This window comes from Sebastes fasciatus, chromosome 22 (genome assembly GCF_043250625.1).
Source record: "Sebastes fasciatus isolate fSebFas1 chromosome 22, fSebFas1.pri, whole genome shotgun sequence".
In the NCBI taxonomy this organism is placed as follows: Eukaryota; Metazoa; Chordata; class Actinopteri; order Perciformes; family Sebastidae; genus Sebastes; species Sebastes fasciatus.
In genome coordinates, this window is record NC_133816.1 from 2,263,701 (window position 1) to 2,287,606 (window position 23,906).

At 39.3% G+C, this 23,906-nt stretch overlaps 1 protein-coding gene across 2 annotated transcripts in view; it reads right to left on the minus strand.

Annotated features, from left to right (window-relative positions):
* Nucleotides 1-281: 281 nt before the first annotated feature.
* The window catches only part of usp12b (ubiquitin specific peptidase 12b), a 31,397-nt gene continuing 7,772 nt past the window's right edge, over nt 282-23,906 (minus strand). Inside the window, exons 4-10 of one of the 2 annotated variants that reach the window (XM_074623226.1) lie at nt 23,714-23,843; nt 20,336-20,616; nt 18,412-18,488; nt 18,206-18,289; nt 15,885-16,082; nt 14,676-14,754; nt 282-7,884 (exon numbers count right to left, since the gene is read on the minus strand). In XM_074623226.1, coding sequence (XP_074479327.1) covers nt 7,783-7,884; nt 14,676-14,754; nt 15,885-16,082; nt 18,206-18,289; nt 18,412-18,488; nt 20,336-20,616; nt 23,714-23,843 — 951 coding nt within the window. In that variant the 3' untranslated portion in view covers nt 282-7,782. Of the gene's footprint in view, nt 7,885-12,005; nt 12,873-14,675; nt 14,755-15,884; nt 16,083-18,205; nt 18,290-18,411; nt 18,489-20,335; nt 20,617-23,713; nt 23,844-23,906 lie in introns of those variants that run through there. The other variant, XM_074623227.1, reaches the window with a different exon arrangement.

Here is a 23,906-nt window from a genome sequence, read left to right on the forward strand (position 1 = left end):
TAATAGTCAAAGTGTAGTGTAGATTAAATTATTGCAGGTCCAATGACTGCATCTCCCCTGCTTCAGATGAAACAGAGAAATTAAGGGAAAATTCAAGCAGCTGTTTGGTGATTTAAAAGCAAGTTCAACCATAGTTGATCTGAAGTCAGCTGTTTAAAATAATAATTTGGAGTCATATTATTCACTTAAATTAAACAAACTTTAAAATATGTCTTCAAAGCTAAACTGAAATATTAACAACAAACTGAATACTCGTATAAAAAAACGCAGCAGACAGTGGAGATCGTTCCATTTTAAAAAACAGTTTGTGTTTATTTCAAACAGTTTGGACACCATCAGAACCAGCCGTCATTCCCAAACTTCACTGCATCTACATGTATTCAGAATGAACTTCAGACAGCAGTATGTGCAGCTGCAGCAGCTGCAGCAGCAGCAGCAGCCCCCACAAACACCTCAACTCAAGAGAAGGATTCAAGTATTTGCCCTTCAGATCTGTTCGTATCGAGAACTGAGAAGCTTCAGACTGTGCAGTTTCATGGCCAATTAAATGTCTGCCACAAGAAAACACTTCTGTGTCTGAGGCTGGTGCCAAAATAAGAGCAGACCTTTCAGAAAAGACTCAACCACCTTGATTATTTGTACGCAGTCTGCTGAGCTTCAGTCATGGAGCTGATATGAACTCCAGTATTTTATATAAATTGATGCAAAGACGAACTTAGTTTTCTTAAAGTTGAAATCCAATGTCACAAATTTGCAAAAAAAAAATCAAGGAGTTTCAATCTTTTCTGAAGGCGTGGAGCTGCTTTGCTGCTTACTTTATTTAGTATAATATAAATAATTAGGTTGTTTGTCTGTGAGGCTGCTGTCACTTTGCACACAAGTTAGTTGCAATATACAATGTCAGAGTGTTTATGACACATTCAGTCACTTTCCGCTCGTCACATACTGGGTTCAAAACATTTACATTCTTGGTGAGTCTAAACAGAAGGAGGCGATGTGGAACAACTAAAACTGTTAAAGGAAAAATCCACCAACAAGTGTCAGTTTTTGCTATTTAATGAGTTATTTTGTGAGGAAAATGTTGGTGCTTCTGCTTTCCCCCAACCCAAGTCATCTACTTGCCATAACACCTTTCTAAAGAATCCATCATGGATTTCCTCCTGTGCTATTTGATTAGTTAATGTTGGTGCTCTAGAAAGAAGCTCTCACTGTTTGTAGACGACATCCTATTTTACATCATAAATAAAATCAACAGGAACCAATGCCCGAAAGACTCTGATTAGGTGAATAATCACAATGCTGAAGACCAGATTAATTTAGCATGTGTCAAAGTAAAGTAATTTCTGAGTCCAGTACTTAAAGTACTGAAACGTAACACTGAATGCTTAGTCCGATTAATAGTCGTTTTCGTATTTTTTTGACAAGATATTGTCATAATTTTAGATTTTATTTAGGTTAATTTCATTATTGTACACAAATAGGACATTTCATTTTTTTTAAAAAGACAAAAGCAAAGTAAGTCATTTAGCCATTCCAATACTAAATATTTAAGGCTAATATCAATATTACAGTTTAAAAAAAATCTGATAATATATTTGCAAATATTCTCTGATCAAGATGTGCATTGACTGGAACATTTTACCACTGAAAAATAAACTGCTCGGTGCTTTCTGGTGGCCAAATGATGCAACAATTTTCTGTCCTGCAGTTTTGTGTTACTTAGAGTTATACGCAATACCAGTACATCTGTGATAAGCTAATATCGGCGTTTAGAGCCTTGGGCTCTAGCAAAGTATCCTTACTGAGATACTGCTATGGAACCAGTGTTGAAAATTTGAGTTAAAGATTTTCAAACTCCATAGAAGACACATTTGAAGCTTGATACTGATTTAAATGTTTGGTGAAGCCAAATTAGTGCCCTTCAACATTGTGATTATCAACAAAATCTCTCAATGTGCGACCATGTCATCTACATTTGAGTAGTTATTCACAGGAAAGGCTAAATTAAACACCAAATTATAAAACAAGCTTAGAGACAAACAGAATTAAGTGTTGATGTACTTTTAAAGTAGATTTTTCCTTTAATGCAGTGATACACAGGACAATGTTTGGTCAGTTACTTTCTGAACAGCAGTTACTTGCACGGAGAACTTGGTAGTTTTCTTCAAACTAGGTGTATCGTAATGAAATCAGTCAGTTTTGTTTCTGTGTACTATAGCGTGACCAGTCAGATTACATACAAGCTCATTCACTTTGGGGCTGTTTGGTTTCGGCTGCCTGGGATGCCAGATGGGTGGGGCTTGTTACCTTTTGAGCACCAGGCGTATTGATTGATTCGTTAACCAGAATAAAAGTATTTTGAGACATAACATCCACTAACATTTTTGAGCTAGGTCTGCTGATTATTTCAAGCAAGCAATTATTTATATTCCAATAATAACATCTGTATTTATGTACACATCAACATCTCTCGTCACATACTCCCAAATGAAACCAAAATAATCTTCAAATATCCAGAGCTGCCTACACAAAAATGGTAGACTAGTAAAATTAGTGAAATATATCAAAAAAACAAGTGAAACATCTAAGAAAAAGAAGATAACAAACATTCATCATAATAATATTTATAGTATTTAAATTAAAAAAAGAGCCTTATTTCAACATTTCCAATGCTTTTGCTTTGTCCAGCCAAGAACTTCAACTGACAAATTTACAGTTTTGGGGACCAATGACTTCATTAAAAAACAGAATCATAACCCGCTCCGAACACAATCTGTGGACTTTTATCCCCCCTATAATGCGCGTCTGTGCTTGTTTTTGTTCATTTATACAATGAGCAAATTAAAAAATTTCTTGAAAAGCTTAAACATCATTTGGTATATATGAAAGTTACTCTTATAAAAGTCCCCAGGTTCTGTTGGAGCCTGGATATAAACTGTGAACTACATTTTCTGACTTTCAAGAAATTGTAGAACTGATGGAAAGGAAATGGATCGACCACCCCAAAACAGATTCAACACCACGCTAAACATCTTCCTTTCATTTAGATTAGTTCAATTTAAGAGCAGCACAGACAGGAAAAGGAAATAGTGTTGACTTTGAAGCCTCAACCCATTCGATGTTTGGGACGCGTCATCTGAAGTTGCTCCCTTTCCTGAACTAAGTAACCAAGTGAGACGTTCAAGAACTTGAACACACATGTCTGTGGTTGTGATAAAGGCTGCATTCACACCAAATCAGGCGTTGCATTGATTAGCAAAGGGTTGTGCGGCGATGTGGGAGTTAGGGGTGGGAAAAAACATTTATTCACCTATGTTTCGCGATTTTTCTTTTTTTTTTTACAATTTTGAAATTGATTTTTAATGTCAGAATTGATTCATTTGATTTATTTGAGTCTATGCAGAGGTAGAAGGAAGTTACCGCTTTTAGTGTTGTAGTCTGAGTTAACATGACATCATATCCGTTATGTATCCGATGGAGCTGACCATGGATGGATAGAGAGAACGGAGCTGACGGGAGAGCTAGAGACCACCTTGGAGAAGTTAGAGGAAGTAGACACATGGGACTACGTCCGCTTTTCAAAATAAGGTGTTAACAAAGGGAACTGTATATACAAAACACATCTATGGAAATAAGATTGATGGATTATATTAACCAGAAGTATAAAACATTACATGTCCCTTATAAATTAAAAAGAAAATACCACTAATTTGTGAGGGAAATGTCTTTATTCTTTGATTTTTGAGTTGCTGGATAATAAATATAATAAATAATTCCTCACAATGACTGATATATTTGACTTCAGGACATCTCTGACTACATATATGCTGAAAATCAAACATTTTTACTGGATTAATTTAGATATTTTCCAAAGTAAAAGGCCCTAGTAGTGTATGATTCAACTTTTTTCCCATGACCTAGTGTTAAAAAAGTTAACAAAAATCACAATAAATCATAAAATCGAATCGCAATATTTAAAACTCACAATACATATTGAATCAGCACCCAAGTATCGTGATAGTATTGAATCAGGAGATAGGTGTGTCGTCCCAGCCCTAGTGGGAGTGTCGCTTATTAACGGCCCGTTTAACGCCGAGCAACTGCATGCCGATTAACGTCTTTGTTCCCTCATGGCTGGGTTGTACAGCTCTGGATTGCCGGTTACGTGATTGGCACCGGCAGCGTGACGTCAGGTTGCGTTTCTCCAAAAGTTGATTCTATTTAAACTTTTGTCTGTGTTTTTTTATTTTTCGGCATCCACTGTTGCCCCCACCGCCGCAGCTATAACTCACTACCAACGTTCAAATCAATGGCGTTTTTGCCGCAATGCCTGATTTGGTGTGAATGCAGCCAGATTTTAACTGCTAAATAAAAAAATAGGACAGATGAGTTTGGATATAAACTGGCCTCAATCACTTTTGTTCTTGGGTATCAAAGTAAAAGACTCCAAAGGAAATGAATCATTTCAGAATATAGTATTTATGTGGTTAAAAGAGCTTTTCTTGTTCTAGCAGGAAAGAGACAGCAACTTCAGATTATTGAGAGGTGCCCAACTCCAAATGGTGTTTTACAGGTCAAGCAGCAGCATCAGCCCGGTTTTTATTTTACTGTACATTTGAACATTCAGATAATACTTGACCCATTGCCCGGGCCACTCAACTACTGTAGAATATAAACATCTTTAAAGGCTACAGAGAGCATGTTTCCATTCACTTTCCATCTGCTGCAGCTCTGTCACAAAGAGTGACGGGGGTGAGCTTGCTTGTTAGTCTGGGACGGCCCAGTCGGGTGGAGCGGCATGAAAACATACTTTAAAAAAACTACATTTGGTTTGTTTGTGCGTTAAAAGGAAAATAACGGAGGTGAAAAAGGGAGGTTGTTGCCTATCAGAAGGCTGGAGTTAGGGACTAAATGGATCCTTTCCTCCGCACAAAAAAAAAACCATTTGAAAGCATTAATTGCACTCTTTGAACCTCAGCATAACCAACTCTTCCTCGCTATCGTTAGATAATCATTATAGTTACTCATTCCTGGTTCTAGCTTCTCAAATGTGAGGATGTGTTTTTCTCGGTTTTCTATCATTCTAAACTGAACGATTCGTTTTGATTTTTAGGACAGAACAAGCAAAGTGAAAACATCTCCTTCAGCTCTGATAAAGTAAGATGTGCATTTTTTTTAATGTTTACTGACATTTTATAGACTAATTAAATAAAAAAAAAACTGTGATAAAGAAATCAATTGTTAGTTGCAATCTTGTTAGATTATATTCAACCTCATTTCAATTAAACTCAGGTTCTTTGTTCTCTTAGTGCACATACTACAAAATGTACAGTATATATTTTTCGCATAAAAACATAATTCAAATGATTAGGAAATAAACAATTGTATTTTTATGTAAATATTTGCTTTAAAAAAACTCCTGGCATTAGTAGCTTTAATAATGTAATATAAACTGCTTAGAGCTAGTGTTAGGAAGTTCAACAGGTCATAACTCCCTCTAATATCTATTTCATATTGATGTGAAAACATCTCCTTCAAACAACTGGATTCATTCAAGTTTCTTGCCATAAACTATATTTAACAAGATTACATTTGAACACATCATGATAACATTAGAATCTACCTTTGTCTTATTTTTACTGAATAGAGCCTGAACGCATCATAATGTATGTATCTATAATGTATATGAAGTATATCAGTTCTTGTGACAGCCCTAGTATCATTCAAAATTTACAAGAAAAGGCCAATGAAGGCCAATTCCTAGAGCTGAGGAAGACTTTCAGTTGCTGATTTTTGCCTAACCAACAATTGAAAAAAAACCAAAGTGTTTTGAGTTGAGTTGAGTTTACAATGATAACAGAGACAGAGAAAAGCAGCCTCACATTGAAGAAGGTGCAAATGTGTCAGCATTAAATCAGAAGTTGTTACCATCCTGGACTCTCTTAATATGCTAAATTAGATTTTAACAGATACGGAGGAGAGGAATCCATTCTAAACTGTTTAGACAAACATCAGACAGAGACAGACTTATTGCATTAAATATACCGTGTTGTCAACAGACAGTGGACATGCTCCACATCAGCAGACCGTTAGCATCACTCAGCATTACAGAGAGCTCCAATTTAAGAATCTGGAGGGGAAAACATGTTATGTAAAAGGTCCGCCTGCCTGCCAGAGCAGCTGCAGGAGGAACACTTTCAGCCGGAGTCGAAATTTGCCAGCGTGTGATTAGTGGCTGATACAATGAGGTGTACTGAACCAGCTGCAGGAAGGCGTATTTATGGAGGTGTTAAAGAGTTAGCTGTCCAGAAATAAAGCTTTAATATGAAACAAAAAGGACAAGACGCACTAAATACAAACATTCAACCTGTACGTAGTGTGACAGTTTGGATGTCAGAACTGACTTAAAGGAAATACAAAATATTTGTCTCTGTAAGTGTCCCTTTAAAAATGGTACAAATGTGCATAATCTGGCTTTAAAAAAAAAAAAAAAAAAGTCAAAAATGTTAAAACACAAATCTTTCAAAGAAAACTGAAAAAGGAGGCCGTGTTTGCTGTCAAAACCACGAAAAGCTTGCTTTAAAAAAAAAAGTTAGCTTATGTTGTTTAACGTCGGAACACCTGACCGCTCTTCGTCCAATACCGTTTTTCCGCTGTGGCACCAAACATGACCCGTAATGGCACGACACACCAGTAACTTTAAAACTCAAACTTTGCCCAGCCACTTTCACGCATTGCTTCGCCAGCTACGTGTAGCCTTTTCAAACTGAAACAGCGTTGTTGATGATCTGTAAGGCTCCTTGTTTTGTTTTTTTACCAATTTTTGCTGAAAACCTCGAGATTTTAAAAAGGATTAGGACAAAAAAATTGCGGAAATTTACAGAAAACAAGGCCCTCTTTCAATGTAATCTACAGTTAATGCTTAAATTATTATATATTTTTGTCAAATCTGGATTTTTTTTTCAATATTTAAGATAATTTCTTAGTAAAAAAAATATTAATGAGCCCCTCTATCAGATTGGTCAACATCTCTCTGGTGGCTGGTTTTCATTTCACGCTCGGCCTTTAACACTGTACAGTATGTTATTAGCACCACTTCATGATACAAACACTGCAAACTAGCAACTGCTTCACTGCGCTGCGCTCCAACACCATCGTTCAAGCTACTCCATCACTAAAGGTAGTAGTGTCAGTGGTTTTGTTATGACAGGTGGGGTGTCTTAACAAGGCTGTCAGATATTAATTTCTATGTCTCCAGAAGGATTTTTAGGTGGGTGAACGCACGGTACTTGTGTGTTAGCGTAAAGCTAATTTAGCATGGTATATTATACACACAAAAAAGGTTAAAGAAGACTGCGATGACCGTGACGAGTAGGATTACAATCCCGTATCTCATCCGAAACAGTTGATTGGTTACTCTGCATCGTCTCAACAGTCCCAAACTGCTCTTACCTCCAAAAATGGACCGCTGTGCTCACGGCGATGTCAGCCTCTTGGATTGGTGTTACTCGGTCTTCCCAGCTGATGCCCCAGTGCAAAGCGAGTGTTGTAGACTTTTTTTTAAGGTGCTTTTTGCAGTGTGGGCCCAGAGGAATTTGAACGGTCGTAATCCAGGAGGCTGGCATGCGACCTGCACATGTCTCAACCCATCCGAGTGGCGCTCCGCCTACAGGAAATAAAGCCTGGATACTTATGTGAGCGTACTGGGCGGAGCCGGTGGCAGCCATAAGCGCCTCCCCCTCTGTTGAGCGACAGTCTGTTGGGGATTTACCTCTGGCTGGTTCAGTCTCTGGACTGGTAGAACAGGATGTATCCTGACTCCGAGTTCTTGGAAATGTCCGATGTCAGACCGTAGAACTCCTCGATCGCCTGCGCGTCAATTTTCTACAAGAAACAAATGAAATTGTTGGACTTTAGTCATAGAAGCAGAGTGAGGGATTTCCGGCACAAAAAGAGGTCAAAACTCCAGCAACACTTGTAGTATACAGAATAACTTTACTGTCAGACTAACGCATTTTGGCTTGTGGCCTTCAGACCCTCTTATCACTTTCCTAGCGAACAACAAAGGATAACCCTGACGAAGGCCACAAGACGAAACACGTTTGTCTGACAACATGAAATAACAAAACACAAAATAACATGAGAAATCACACAATTAGTACATCTTGTAAACCAACGAAAGCACATTCTGCCATAAAGGACCAGTGTGTAGGATTTAGTGGCATCTAGCGGCATAACCCCATGATGTCACGAGAACCGATACTTCGGTACCAAGTCGATTCCAAAATTCCGAAAACGTGACGGTACTTCTTTTTCTACAGTACCGTGGTATCGGTCGCTACTCGAGACTAACGGCGTTCCATTGTTTTGAGTTTGTAAACTCACTATTAACGCCTCCAGGGGATATAGCCTATTTTTTCCCCGATACTGCCACATTGTTAACAACAGATCGGTGTAAATCAGCAGGAGGAGAGCTAGCTAACGTTAGCCATTAGCATCCAGGTGGCATCACAGTCTTGCTTGGCTAAACAACAGAGCTAACAGCTAACATGAATAGAGATTCCATTGGGGTACATTATGATGCGTTCAAGCTCTATTTAGTAAAAATGAGTTAAGATAAATTATAACGTTACGATGACGTGTTCAAATGTAATCTTGTAAAGTTTCGGTTTTGGCAAGATACAGGCCAATGTCAAATGGATATGGATATTATGACCTGTTTAACTTCACTAACACTAGCTCTAAGCAGCTTATAATACATCATTAAAACTACTAAAGCTTACTTCTTTTTTTATCAAAACAAATATTGAAATAAAAACTACAATAAATTATTTCCTTATTTGAATTGTGTGTTTTTATGCAAATAACTACTATCGATGACAACGACAAAGTAAAAGGATAAAATCTAGAATTTTCGATGGTTTGCACCAACCTCAGGATGATTTACATAATTTACCGTTATAATGAATGGTAATTTCAATGGTACTTGTATTGCCTACTAAATTTGTAGTATGGTGACATCCCTAGAAGGGCTCATTGTAAGCCAACGAAAACACTATTTTTAGTTTCAGGTGATTATAACCTAATGAAAACATAGTTATGAGTATGATAGGGCTGGGGGGAATCGATACAGCATAGTATCGTGATATTTTGCGAGGCAAAATTGTATCGATACATGGACGTCAAGTATTGATCTTTTATTATATAACTTGTTAACCTCTTAACAATCTGACAACTCTTCTGTCTGTTTAGAGATTGTAGCGGCCTCAGTCAGAGTGAAAATACTGGTATCACATGAAACTAGGAAACCTAATCAAACGAAACCATGTCATGCTAGCTTGTCGGGAAGAACGCTAAATAGCGCTCCAAAGTTACGCTTAGTAAATTTTGGTGAGGAAAAACTGGCATGGCCATTTTTAAAGGGGGTCCCTTGACCTCTGACCTCAAGATAATTTGCAATTGAAAAAAGGTAATAAATCGCAATATATGTTATTGTAATACTCAGCATGTTGTAAAATGGGGATTCCCAGCCCTAGAATATTATATTAAATTTCTGCTAATAAATCTGCTAATTAAGTCTCGTTATGAACTCCTGAATTATCCTGAACTTTGTGTGAAAAATGTATATATTGCAAAAAGTAACAGGACTATATGTATAATGGTAGCATTCAGTTTAATGTGCTAAATGTGTAAATTTGTGACCCATTTCCGTCATGCTTTGAAAGTGAATCTGATCGCTAATATTGCAACATTGATCATGTATTAGGTTTTACCACAAGTCAACATTCATGGACAAAATATAGCTGTTATGTCCATGATCAAGGTGATTATATGTTTGTACTGAAACAATACATAGATCTATTAGCAGCCATGCTTCACTTGGCTTAACCTACCAGAAAGGAATGTTATTCTGAAGTCACACAACTTCTAACAAAAACCACATTTCGGAATATAAAATGTTTCTTTCCATAACCTTGGCAAACCTTTTTATAAAGATGACCATAAGTCTTTGAGGAGGTCTTTGTTAACACAACATACAATCCTTCCCTTCAGTTCACAGCTGTGCTGTTGAACTTTGTTGTGTAACTGTTTCGTCGAGGCTTTTGTTTTCATTCACTACCTAATCTCCATCTAAAATTGAGTATGTTGTTGACTAGTATCTTGAGATTCGGCCCTGACGACTGTTTCTTATTTGGTGTAGCTGCTTTGTCCAGGTGGAAAGACCCCAAGAAAGGAGACGGATTAAGAGTAAAAAGACAGATTTAAGAAATAACAAAAGCTAGAATACAAAGCAGTGAGACAGACAGAGAGCGTAAACCATAAAACAAAAACAAAAGATTCGTTTTTGTTTCTGCTCTGCAGACTCAGCGGAATCTCCCAGAACTCAGTCCGTTTCTGGACCAGATATTCGACTGGGCCTCCTTCCCGTCATAGTGGAAAAATAAACTGGCGATGAGGATCAGTTTTAAACATCAGTCCGTGATGACTGTGACTGAGCAGTTTCCTCTGTATTCAAACAGCAGGGGTGACTTCTTCCACTGCCGGGGACGTTCAAAGTAAAATAAACCATTTGAACTGAACTGAACTGGATTCATACTTGGATCAGAAAGGAGGAACTAAATGTTAGGTAGTTTAATACAAAGAAAGTCTGGGCCTGTGTATGAATGCTAGGGCTGACAATTGATTCAATTATTTAATCGCAATTAATCGCATGATTGTCCATAATTAATCATGATTAATCACACATTTCACACATTCTACTTTGAAGGGAGATTTGTCAGGTATTTAATCCTCTTATCAACATGGGAGTGGGCAAATATGCTGCTTTATGCAAATGTATGTATATATTTATAATTGGAAATCAATTATCAACACAAAACAATGACAGATATTGTCCAGAAACCCTCACAGGTACTGCATTTAGCATAAAACAATATGCTCAGATCATAACATGGCAAACTGCAGCCCAACAGGCAACAACAGCTGTCAGTGTGTCAGTGTGCTGACTTGACTATGACTTGCCCCAAACTGCATGTGATTATCATAAAGTGGGCATGTCTGTAAAGGGGAGACTCGTGGGTACCCATAGAACCCATTTACATTCACTGATCTGGAGGTCAGAGGTCAGGGGACCCCTTTGAAAATGACCGTTTTTCCTCGCCAAAATTTAGCATAAGTTTGGAGCGTTATTTAACCTCCTTCATGACAAGCTAGTATGACATGGTTGCTACCGATGGATTCATCAGGTTTTCTAGTTTCATATGATACCAGTATCTTCACTGAGCCCGCTACAACCTAAAAACTGCAAGTAGCGTTAAAAAGAATTAGCGGTGTTAAAACAAATTTGCGTTATCACGTTAACTTTGCCAGCCCTAATTTGAAGATAAAGTTGATCATGTTCATTACTCTACAAAAGTCTTAGGATACTAAAGTCTAATTACAGCTTTTCATTTATTTACAATGCAAGTGAATAAAGTCACTTTTATGCTGTGGTGATCTACTAAAAGATTATTGGATAAAGCTTTTATTTTAGTGGTCTGTAACTTCAGATTAATTTCTTAGGATGATTCCAAGAGGGGACTTTGTCATTTGGAATAAATAAGAGAGACGAATTCCAATTCATTGTTGGCGTAGAGTCAGCTAAACATGCAAACATGTATCTATAGGTGAGAATACAACTTAGATGGAGAATAAAGTTTCCAATAATTAATATTCACTAGAGTTTAAATGGAGCATCCTTTCCAAGAAATTTCGAATTACCCTGCAATTAGTATTATGATGTAGTTCTTTCTAGGGATGCACCGATACGACTCTCAGTCCCGATCTGATACCTGTGTTTGATTAATATGCTGTATGCCTCACTGTGTGGTAGTCACAGGGATCATTCTGGTATGTGTAAGACAACATCAGGCTGGACTTAAACATTGCTTTACTGAATTGTTATTTATTATTAAAGTAATAAATCGTACACCAGATACTTGGTTAAAATAAAAAAAAATACAATTCAGGTGTAAACCTTTTTAATGCGGCAACAAATTGGTCAAAACGTAAAGAGAAATTAAAATTAAAGTATATGTTGTATATAGTATATAAACATAGAATTGAATAGATCGGCCCCATTGTCACCGATATCCGATCCAGCTGTTTGAGTCGGTATGGGTAATAAACTTTCCAGGGAATTATTAGGAAAATAAAGCGTAAATCACGGACCTGTAAAAACAGAGAGTCATCGGTTCTTTTGTGAGGAATCTACAGCATCTGACTAAGAAAATAATTCAGTGTTTACAGGACTTTCTGTAACTTCTTTTGACTTCATTTCAGAAGTGCACGGGGATTTTTGCACAGAGCTGCAACTATTATGTAACTTAGAAACCCCTTTTGTACATTTGTCTCGAATACTGATTATACTTCACAAACCCTGGAACGTTTAACCATCGTGACGGCTCAGTCAGTTAACCGCCGATAGCCTGATTGCTCTGGCAAACTGTTCTTCTTGGCTTAAGAGAAATAAAGTGAAAGGTTACTGTTGAAACACAGCAGCATATTGAGGCTTTGGCCGTGGACTGATGTGATCGACTGCCAATGACTAAAGAGCTACATCATGCTCTGGTCAAATCTACATACCAGAAGAAGCTACACGTCTGATTTCATATACGTCTAACATGTTGCAGGGCTGGAGATGGTGGTGAACTTCCCTACTTGGATTGATGCATCATCACATTATCCTCACTTTCTCTAACTGCTGTCGCGTGAGCAACGGTGTGGATGACAGCGTGCTGAGAGGTGAGCTGGATACCGTTAGCCGAGTGCTATCACACATGCTAGAAGGATGTCAGACTGTGTTGTCTCTACGCAGGCTGCCATGTTTTCTCCTGTCACCGTGGCAGAGGAGAGCAGATGGTTTTAGAGCAGAAGCTGCAGGGGATCAGACATTTCATCACCACCAACAGTTAAATCTTATTTCAGTGAAACACTGAGACTGTGAGTTGACCAAAGGTTTTGAAGTATTAGAAGAGGAAGGAGTAGTAGTAGTAGAATAAGAAGGAGTAGTGGAGGAGGAGGAGGAGTAGTAGTAGTAGTAGTAATAGAAGGGGGAAGAGGAAGGAGGAGGAGTAGTAGAAGAGAAGGAGTAGTAGGAGTAGTAGGAGAGGACGAAGGAGGGGGAGGAGTATTAGAAGTAGAAGAGGAGGAAGGAGGAGGAGTAGAATGAGAAGGAGTAGCGGAGGTGGAATAGTAGGAGTAGTAGTAGAGGATGAAGGAGGGGGAGGAGTAGAAGAGGTGGAAGAAGGAGTAGTAGTAGAGGAGGTAGAAGGGGACGGAGGAGGAGCAGTAGCAGTAAAAGGAGTAGTAGCAACAGAGGAGGTAGAAGGGGAGGAAGAAGAAGGAGTAGCAGAGAAGGAAGAAGCAGAAGAAGAGGAGGAAAAAGGAGCAGTAGTAGAGGAGTAATAGTAGTAATAGGAGGTAGTAGTAGTAGAGGAGGAGTAGTAGTAATAGGAGGTAGTAGTAGAGGAGGAGGAGTAGTAGTAGTAATAGGAGGTAGTAGTAGTAGAGGAGGAGTAGTAGTAATAGGAGGTAGTAGTAGTAGAGGAGGAGGAGTAGTAATAGGAGGTAGTAGTAGTAGAGGAGGAGGAGGAGTAATAGGAGGTAGTAGTAGTAGTAGAGGAGGAGGAGTAGTAATAGGAGGTAGTAGTAGTAAAGGAGGAGTAGTAGTAGTAATAGGAGGTAGTAGTAGTAGAGGAGGAGGAGTAGTAATAGGAGGTAGTAGTAGTAGAGGAGGAGGAGGAGTAATAGGAGGTAGTAGTAGTAGTAGAGGAGGAGGAGTAGTAATAGGAGGTAGTAGTAGTAGAGGAGGAGGGGGAGTAATAGGAGGTAGTAGTAGTAGAGGAGGAGTAGCAGTAGTAATAGGAGGTAGTAGTAGAGTAGGAGGTAGTAGTAGAGGAGGAGGAGTAGTAGTAGTAGTAATAGGAGGTAGTAGTAAAGGAGTAGTAGTAATAGGAGGTAGTAGTAGAGTAGGAGGTAGTAGTAGAGGAGGAGGAGTAGTAGTAGTAGTAATAGGAGGTAGTAGTAAAGGAGTAGTAGTAATAGGAGGTAGTAGTAGAGGAGGAGGAAAGGAGAAGGAGTGGCATTAGAAGAGGAGGAAGGAGGAGTAGTAGTAGCAGCAATAGAAGGAGGGGAAGAGGAGGAAGGAGTAGTAGAAGAGGAGGTAGAAGGCGAGGAAGAAGTAGTAGTAATAGAAGGAGGAGTAGCGGAAGAAGAGGAGGAAAGAGAAGTAGTAGAAGAGAAGGAAGGAGGAGTAGTTGTAGTAGTCGCAGTAGTAGAGGAGGAGCTTCAGTTCCCCGTCGGAGAGGGCTATCTGACGGTAAGGTCAAGCGGTGAAAATATTCTAAATATAGTGTACACTTAAACTAAAGTCCATTGCTTTGATCCCGTGCTGGTACTCCTGTCTGTTTCTCTAAACTGGGGTCGTACAGTCTACTGTAGGTAATACACTGACTATGGATGAGTACCTCGTAAAACACACGAGCTATCCCTTTTATACCATCACCGTTTAAAGAGGGGACTGGTTATATTTCTCATTTGAATGCCCCCAATTCACTGTTAAATTAAACCGATCGCTATTTTTTAACGAATGTGGAAAAGCAAGAGGAAACCGAGGATGAAAAAGTCTCTCTTACCTCTACGATGTCGTCATCAAACAGCAGCCAGAAGCCGTGGCTCTTGACGATGGTGATGTAGTGTCCGCGGTTGGGACCACTGCAGAGAGGACGAACAACAAGTGAGACACATTGTGAAAATAATACCCGACAGGCACTACTTACTAAATAAAACCGTTAGGCACCATTTGAAATGTGCAGCCTTTGTGTTTACATGTAATGTTTATCCGCCTGAGAAAAGCACCGCAGGAAGATGACATCACACTCATCTGCTCGTTGAAGACGATCCAGCGACTAATCAGTTGCGTGTGCTCACTTCCACATCAGCTGACGTCAGCTAATCAGCCTCAGAAAGCAGCTGCAAGCCTCGTTAGCAGGATACCCGCACATCTGTTAGTTCTTTTCACTTTTTATTGTTTTATTTATCTTACATTTCATCTTGTTTGTGTTATCATTTCATATCTTTTAAAAAAACACCATTTTGTTCCCATCATGTCTTATTTGTTGTGCCTCATTGCAGTCCTGAAATGTGTTAATCCTGGTTCAACCATGGAAAGCACTTTGTTTTTAAACGTAGAAATCAAGTTTACTATTATTACCATTATTGTTGTGATGTGAAGCACTTTGTTTTATAAATAAAGTAGTAGTAAGATAAATAGTTAATGAATTAATGAATTAATTATGTTGACTACATACAAATAATAGTAGTAGAAGAGGTAGTAGTTGTAGTAGAATAAGAAGAAGAGGATAGAGAATTAGTAGTATTAGTAGTAGTAGTATAAGAAGAAGTAGTAGTAGCAGTTGTAGAATAAGAATATGTAGTAGTAGAAGAAGAGGAGGAAGAATAAGTAGTAGTAGACGTAGTAGTAGTAGTAGTAATAGTAGAGGAGGAAGAATAAGTAGTAGTAGTAGTGGTAGTAGTAGTAGTAATAGTAGAGGAGGAAGAATAAGTAGTAGTAGTAGTGGTAGTAGTAGTAGTAGTAGAATAAGAAGTAAGTGTGTTGATCAGACTACATAAGTCATTTCCAAAGTCTAATTGAATTGTGATAACTTGTGATGGAGTAATTTAATGAATGATACAAACCTCTACAGCTGCTGCAGGTTTGATAGCAGAGAGTCACTGACTGTTTAGGGTTTATGCTCTTTTACACGTCTTCCACTTGAACAAAACATGTTCATCATACACAACCGCCATCTCTAAGAGCAAGTAGAGTTAAAGGAAGAGCCTACCTGCCACAGTGTACAACGACAGCCACCAGGTCGTACATGCGGTCGGGGTTGGTGGCGTCCCCGGACGTGTTGAAGAGGCGGAGCTCCAGAGGGAAGACGACGCGATAGGACAGTTTGGTGTAGCGGTGCAGCTGGTCCATGTATTTAAAGCGCTTCAGGTGGAGGGCGAGGATCATCGGGAGCTTCTTTACCCTCATCCTGATGGAGACACGGAGGGATATGATGAATGTTACAACAAGTAAACAGTTTTAAATTACAAAGGAGATAAAGAAAATAAGGAGCGAGGCTTGTGAAAGGTCAGTGGAAAAACACCGGAGGGAATCACACAGAGACGGGTAGTAGGAAAACCTCAGAGGGCTAAAAGCTTTCCTTGTTGAAGCCACCACCGTTCCAGACCCTCTATCAGGAAGTGTGATTTTAGACGCTCCTCCTATTTTGGCCGAACCTTTGGCTCGCGCTCTCACAGCGTTCTGCTCAGTGTTAATGGGAGGTGCAGTCGCTGGTGACAGCATGGCCCTTTCACACTAATGGATGTTACATGGTGCACTTGGCACTCAAAAAAGGTGAATGGTATGTATAAAGGTACAGGACAGGCACTTTATAGCAGCTGTTTTTCTGAACATTTAGCAGCGTCATTTCATGTAAAACTGAGGAGCAACGTGCAGCGGTACGGCAGCCGTGCGATGGTTAATAGCAGGCATCTTGGCCCAGATCCTGTTAACACACGATGAACTTGTCAGAATGAAACAGATGTGGTTTTGGGGAGAACTTTCCAATGGAACAAACTTTAACCGTATTTGTCCGCTTAGAAAAACTTTAACCAGTGGTGCTATGCGGTTCTAACCACTCCTGTACAGCTAACACAGATGACCGCTCCTCATAGTAAAGAGCATCTATTGTCAATACGCTTCCATGTGGTAAAGGCAACAAAAAAAACCTTAATGCGTTGTATCCAAAATTTGCTCTGTGCATCCACACTTTAAATATTCTGATCAACGTCTGTATGGAGGACGAAACCTGCCAAAATAAAAAAAAGTAAATGACTCGATAAATAAATAAATCTATTATTAAATGAAGCAAAAATAACATTAAAAATAAATGTAACCATTAATTAATTGACAAAATGTGACAAATTGATATTTAATTTGCTTCTTTATTATTTGAATCTTTGCATTAATTCCCTTATTTATTTACTCTTATGTTTTATTTATTTATGTATTAATTTTTAATAGTATTTATTTATTTGTATTATTTATTTATTTTGCATTCGTTTTTTTATTTATTTTTGAATGCATGTATTTATTTATGGATTTTTGCATTAATTTATTCATTTCTGCACAATTTGCCCTTTGCATTTCACCGCTTATTTATTTGCCCAAATGTATTTATGTCTGTATTCTTTTCTTTATACATTTCTTTATGCATTTCTGCCTCATTATGCAAATGAGGGGGCTGTCACTCAACGGGTGTCATGGGTGTCAGCGACACCAGAAGAAGAAGAGTAGATAAATAAGGGAATTAATACAAAGGTTAATGAATAAAGAAGAACATTAAAAAAGAAATATCAATTTATGTCACATTTGATCAATTAGTTAATAGCTACATTTATTTTTAATATTATTTCTGCTACTTTTAATGGCATATTTATTTCTTTATTTATCGAGTCATTTATTTATTTATTTATTTTTGATTTTGCCATCTGAAATCAACCGACTACAAAAAAATAATGCCATGATTACATTTGTAATAGGACTCAATTTATATTGCAATCACTACATTATCTCGATAATGACAAATTAATACTTAAAGAAGCATTTAAAAGGGGCAGTGTGAAGGATTTGGCGACATCTAGTGGTGTGGTTGCAGATTGCAACCAACTGAGTACCCCTCTGCTCACTCCTCCCTTTCTAAGGCTGAGGTAACGCGAGACGCCAAGTGCAAAACCGTGGTAACGCCGATCAACTCGCTCAGAGACCATCCATACCATAATAACACTACTTTAGGAGCAACGGAAGTCAGACGGCGGCTGGCGGCACCACGGTTTAGCACTCTGTGGATCACGTTACAGCAGTTTCACAAGCATGTCGGAGAACTACGGTGGCCATCAGGTGACGTAAAAACGTGAAAGTCTCTCTGTAGAGCCAGAGTTTTGTTTGTCCTTTGAATATTATAATTCATTTCTGCTAATAGATCCTCCGAAATGTTACACACTGTTCCTTTAACTGTTCCTTTAATACCACATGACACGTCACTCATATTCGGGGAGTCAATAAATGTTGTTAAATCAAAATAAAAAGCAACAGGCGGACGATGTCACCCACCTTTTCTGGGCTTCCTGTTTGCTGCGACACTGCTCACAGTAGTATTTGTATTCACTACATAACGTCTCTGTGTTGCTGAAACCCCTGTTAAGAAGACACACACACACACACACACACACACACACACACACACATTTACCAACAAATCAACAATGTTTAGGACTGATTTCCCTTTTCATGGCTGATTGATAGTTGCCCCGTGTTACCTGAGACAGTGCGTGATGGAGGTGTTCTGCTCCACATCAACCGACAGATCCAGGAAGTCCTCGTCTTTGCTGCTCACCTGCAATGCAAGTGAGGACACTCAAGGTCACGTGGATTCTCTTATTCAACAATGACAGAAAAACTGTTTTGCAATGCAGCATTATGAAAACATGAAGGCCTATCCAGGTAAACATGTTAAAAAATTCTGCATCCTTGAGCTCCAACAAATGTGTTGAATGCATTTTCCTTCCTCATAACACATTTGCAAGGCCGACTTTTAAAGTATTTTAAAAACCCAGCATTGTTTACAATTTACGAGTTGTCTTCTTCTTCCCCGTCTCTGCCGGCTCCTGATAATGTCCCTGTTCAGACCTGGCATTAACATGCACCTTAGGTGATCTGATCACAAGTGGACAGCTCTAAGTACGTCACTTCACACCTGGCATTAGAATGCGTCTCCACTTGCGACCACTTGAGTGACCACTTGTGATCGGATCTCACCTCCCCGCTCTATATGCAAATGAACTAGGGCAATAAGCTAACGGGTTAACACTAATTTCTTTTATCGCCACTCATTTCTTTAACGCATTAACACAGATCGATCTTCTGGAGGTTGTAGCGGGCTCAGTTTTAAAGCTCGGCTGTTTTTTTTCTGGCTCTTGGCTTGGAAAGGACCAGGGGGAAGCTTTGCAGCACCCCTTTCCCGGATCTCAGGCCATGGTGCTCGCTGTGCCGTCTCTCCCTGCAGGGCGGGACGGGGGGCCCCAGCGCGGCTATCAACCGGGGCGGACTATCCTCAGACTGAGGGGTCTGCGGCGATGTTGGCAACCCACCCGTTGAAACACGGACCCCGTCCCGTTTACGATGCTTGGGTGTGACTTTTTTGCAGTGTCCTCACCGTTCATGTCTATACAAACATTGTGTTTATGATTCATTTGTTTACAAGAGCACAAAAGTTCTTCATAGTTCTAGCCCCAACATCAAAAATGTCAAGTCGACTGAGGAGTCACCGACGATGATTCACCTCATCGACTTTCAGGGGCCAGCCCTAATAACTATACACATTTTTTGTTGCAGTTTATTTTGTTTTGGTCCTGTCTCCTTTACATAAAGAACTCCATGTTAACTCCATGTTAACTCCATGGGTTAAAGCTTCAGTAGGCAACAATTGTTTTGGCATCATTGGGAAAAAAATTCCATAATAACCTTTCAGCATATTGTAATTCAATATGCTGAAGAGAAAACTAGAATTCTGCTCCTCCTCATGGCTCTGTTTTCAGGCTTTAGAAAATCTAGTGTGTAACAGAAGACGTTGACCAATCACAGGTCATTTCATTGAGAGAGCGTTCCTATTGGCTGTGCTCCGGCTGGTGGGCGGTGCTCGGTTTTTCCTCAACTCATCTCAACACGGCTGCCGGGTCATAAACTTTCTCATTTTACAGCTAAACCGTGCACTACAAGATGATTCTGAAAACATCGGAGGAGAGGAATAGACATTACAGTAACAGAATATTGATTCATATTTGATCAGCGCTGCCTTGATTAACCGTTTGGTCAGAGTTCACGATTGATTGACAGCCAGCCCTCATAGACGGCATCCTGTTTCATGTACTACTGTCACGATATAGTGACTGTTTTATAAAAATAACTCTTTTTTAATCCTATTTGCTCCATGTCTACCCACTGCAGCTTTAAGTTTGTTTCAAGTCTCCAAGGCCCTTAAACCAAACATTCTCTTTTATTTATGCTAATTTTGGTTTAACTTCCGTCTCTATTACAGTCCTGCCTGTTTTAGATTTCATGCTTAATGTGATGAAGCACATTGGAATTTATGTTTTGAAAAGTGCAAGATAAATAAATCATTCCTTAAATGCTTAACAACTGCACCAGTGTGTGCACAGAAAATCACTTATGTTCTTCACTTACAGCTTCACAGTTGAGGCAGCGCGTCTCGTTGGTCAGTGTTCCCTGGAAGATCTCATGGACCCAAGTCTGTTGTGCCTCCTTTCCGCCTTCACCTTCTCCTCCTCCTCCTCCCTCACTTCCTCCTCCCGTCCCTCCTCCTCCTCCTCCTCCTCCGTTCTGCACCAGTTTTCCATTCTGCTGTCGCTCCTGGCTCTTCTCCTCCTGGAGGAGGTCTGCGATGGTGTTGAGGAGGTAGTTAAGGAATTCGTGGGCGTCTTGCTGCATGTAGTTGTCAAACAGCTCTGAGAGGGACGGATGGAGAAAGACAGAAATATGTAGAGATACAGAAAAATTTAAAATATATGGAGTTATAGAGAGGTGGTAAGAGGAATATAGAGAAGATTTAATAAAGAGATGGGCAGGGAAGGAAGAAGTGTTGAAGAAAGAGAGAAGAGAAAATAAACAACATCAGCATGTGCTGGCGAGAAGTGGAGCTAATTAAGATCTTCTTTATCATCTGCTTTCCGCTCCAGGATTTGGCTGACAGTTTTATTTCCTCAGCTGTGAGATCAACTTCTCCGCTGAGATATCCTCCCCTCCCTCCCTTTTCTTCTTCTCTCCTTTTCCCTGCCTCGTGCCTTTCTCCCTCGCCAATCGGTTAAACTCATCTGTGAGTCTACTGATGAAAGAACATTTGACATTTCTAAACACCTGCTGTGTACGAGTGACGTTTTCCCAGAGAAAAATACAGGAAGCCATGTGTTTACTTTTCTGAGAGAAGCAACAGCCGAGGCAGAGCGGTGAAGTCAGAACTCTCAACAATCTGATCATTTTTAGTAATCTAACCAGAGGAGAAGATCCCTCTTATGTATGGAGTCATAGGAGTGCCATAAAAAAAGGACCAATCTCTGAAAGAATAAGAAAATAAACGTGGAAATATATAGAGGAATAACTAAATATTAGACTCACCGGCCACTTTATTAGGCACACCTGTTCAATTGCTTGTTAACACAAATAGCTAATCAGCCAATCACATGGCAGCAACTCAATGCATTACGTCATCTAGACGTGGTGAAGACGACTTGCTGAAGTTCAAACCGAGCATCAGAAGGGGGAAGAAAGGGGATTTAAGTGACTTTGAACGTGGCATGGTTGTTGGTGCCAGACGGGCTGGTCTGAGTATTTCAAAAACTGCTGATCTACTGGGATTTTCACGCACAACCATCTCTAGGGTTTACAGAGAATGGTCCGAACAAGAGAAAATATCCAGTGAGCGGCAGTTGTGTGGACGGAAATGCCTTGTTGATGTCAGAGGTCAGAGGAGAATGGGCAGAGTGGTTGGAGATGATAGAAAGAAAACAGTAACTCAAATAACCACTCGTTACAACCAAGGTATGCAGAATACCATCTCTGAAAGCACAACACGTCCAACCTTGAAGCAGATGGGCTACAGCAGCAGAAAACCACCCGGTACTAGCAAGGTGTACCTAATAAAGTGGCCGGTGAGTGTATATTACATGAACAACATTACATACACAGTAAATTACAGTGTTCAAATGACACCATAGCTTCTAGGGGAGCCCTGTTTTTTTTTTTTAGGGGTGGGGGGGATACTGTAGCCTACACAGTACTGTACTATACTTTGTCATTGCCATCTGGAGTGGTTATTTGCATAAAAACACAATTCAAAAGATTCTGATTATTTTTATATACTATTTATAATCAGGTCATAATTCCGTTTCTATTATCTATTTTATATTGCTGTAAAACAAGAAAACAAGATTTTGCCCCAAAAAGTTCGGACCGGCCCTGCTAGCTGCTCCTAAAGTTGGAGGAGCTGCTGGAGATGCTGCTGTCATGAGGAGAGACGCAGCATGTTGGTACAGACTAAATTAATTCATTGCAGCCTTGTTACCCAAAGGGGACGAAGAGAGGAGGAAGCAGGTAAATAAGTGGTTAACATCAGTAACATGATTTGAGCTGTTGCGGAGTTTTGACTCCTCTTAGTTAACGTAACATTATCGTCAGCTCACTCACTGTAACTGCAAACGTCGGCTGCCGGCTCGTTAGCGAGTGCTAACTGTAACGTTACTGTTAACATCAAGCAGTCTAACGTTAGCTAACTGGTAACGTCAATACTAGAAAGTTGACCGTTGACGCTGCAGCTGTCCTGAGATCAGAGGCCGGCGGTATACGTTATGTGTGTGTGTGTATGTGTATGTGCGGGACGGATCGGGCGCATACCGTGTGTATGCGTGTGTGTTTATGTTGTCACGGAGGTTTAATAATAACGTGCAGTCATTTAGATCACCATTCATACTAATGTAACGGGTATTTTTCTTTCAACTCTCGTCCCAAATTCGTCCCAAAATTAATTGTCATCCTCCCTGATCATATTTTTTCCGTCCCCGGGACGACGGGCCTGCCAAGGTGGCGGTTGGCCTGATGATTTTATCTGCCACTGCCAACAATTTACCCGCATTTGGCGGGTGGCGGGTGCTAATTTCAGACCCTGGTACCAACCATGTCATAATAGCTTGTCATGAAGGAGGCTAAATAACACTCCAAACTGAAGCTCAATTTTGGCGAGGAAAAAAACAGTCATGTCCATTTTTATCAGTGAATGTAAATGGGTTCTATGGGTACCCACGAGTCTCCCCTTTACAGACATGCCCACTTTATGATAATCACATGCAGTCTGGGGACAAGTCATAGTCAAGTCAGCACACTGACAGCTGTTGTGCCTGTTGGGCTGCAGTTTGTCATGTTATGATTTGAGCATATTGTTTTATGCTAAATGCAGTACCTGTGAGGGTTTCTGGACAATATCTGTCATTGTTTTGTGTTGATAATTGATTTACAATAATAAATATATATATATGCTTGCATTAGGTGGCATATTTGTCCACCTCCATGTTGATGAGTATTAAATACTTGAAAAATCTCCCTTTAAGGTACATTTTGAACAGATGATAAAAAATTATTTAAGGCATTTTCATTTATTTTCACATGTATTTTTTAATTTATTTATATATATATATTTATTTATGTATTTCAAAAATATATTTATTTATTTTTTTGCATATGAATTACTTATTTTTTCTGCATATTTTTTTATTTTTATTTAATGTAATTTCATTTTTTTCAAACCCCTTTATGTTTTCCTTATTCTTTTCCCTATTGCTTTACTTATTGATTGAGTATTTTCTCTTTATATTTCCACATTTTTATATTGACTTATTTATTCTTCTTTATATTTCCAATTTCTTTGTAACAATTCTTTTTAATTTATTTCCTTCTTTATATTTCTACATTTATTTTCTTATTCTTCCACAGATTTATTCTGTTTTATGGCACTCCTCTGACTCCATACACTCTCTCCTTCCCTACGATATTTACCATTTTCTTTTCTCAGTCGAGAGATGAATTTCTTGGGAGGTATGACTCCGACTTTCTTCTTCTGCGTGGCGATGCTGTTGAACAGGTCGGCCAGACAGGTGAGGAGGGACTCCTTACGACGCGGCTGCACCTGAAAGAAGACGGACACACACACGTCACTCCACGGAGACTTCACCGACCCGCAGACGGTTAA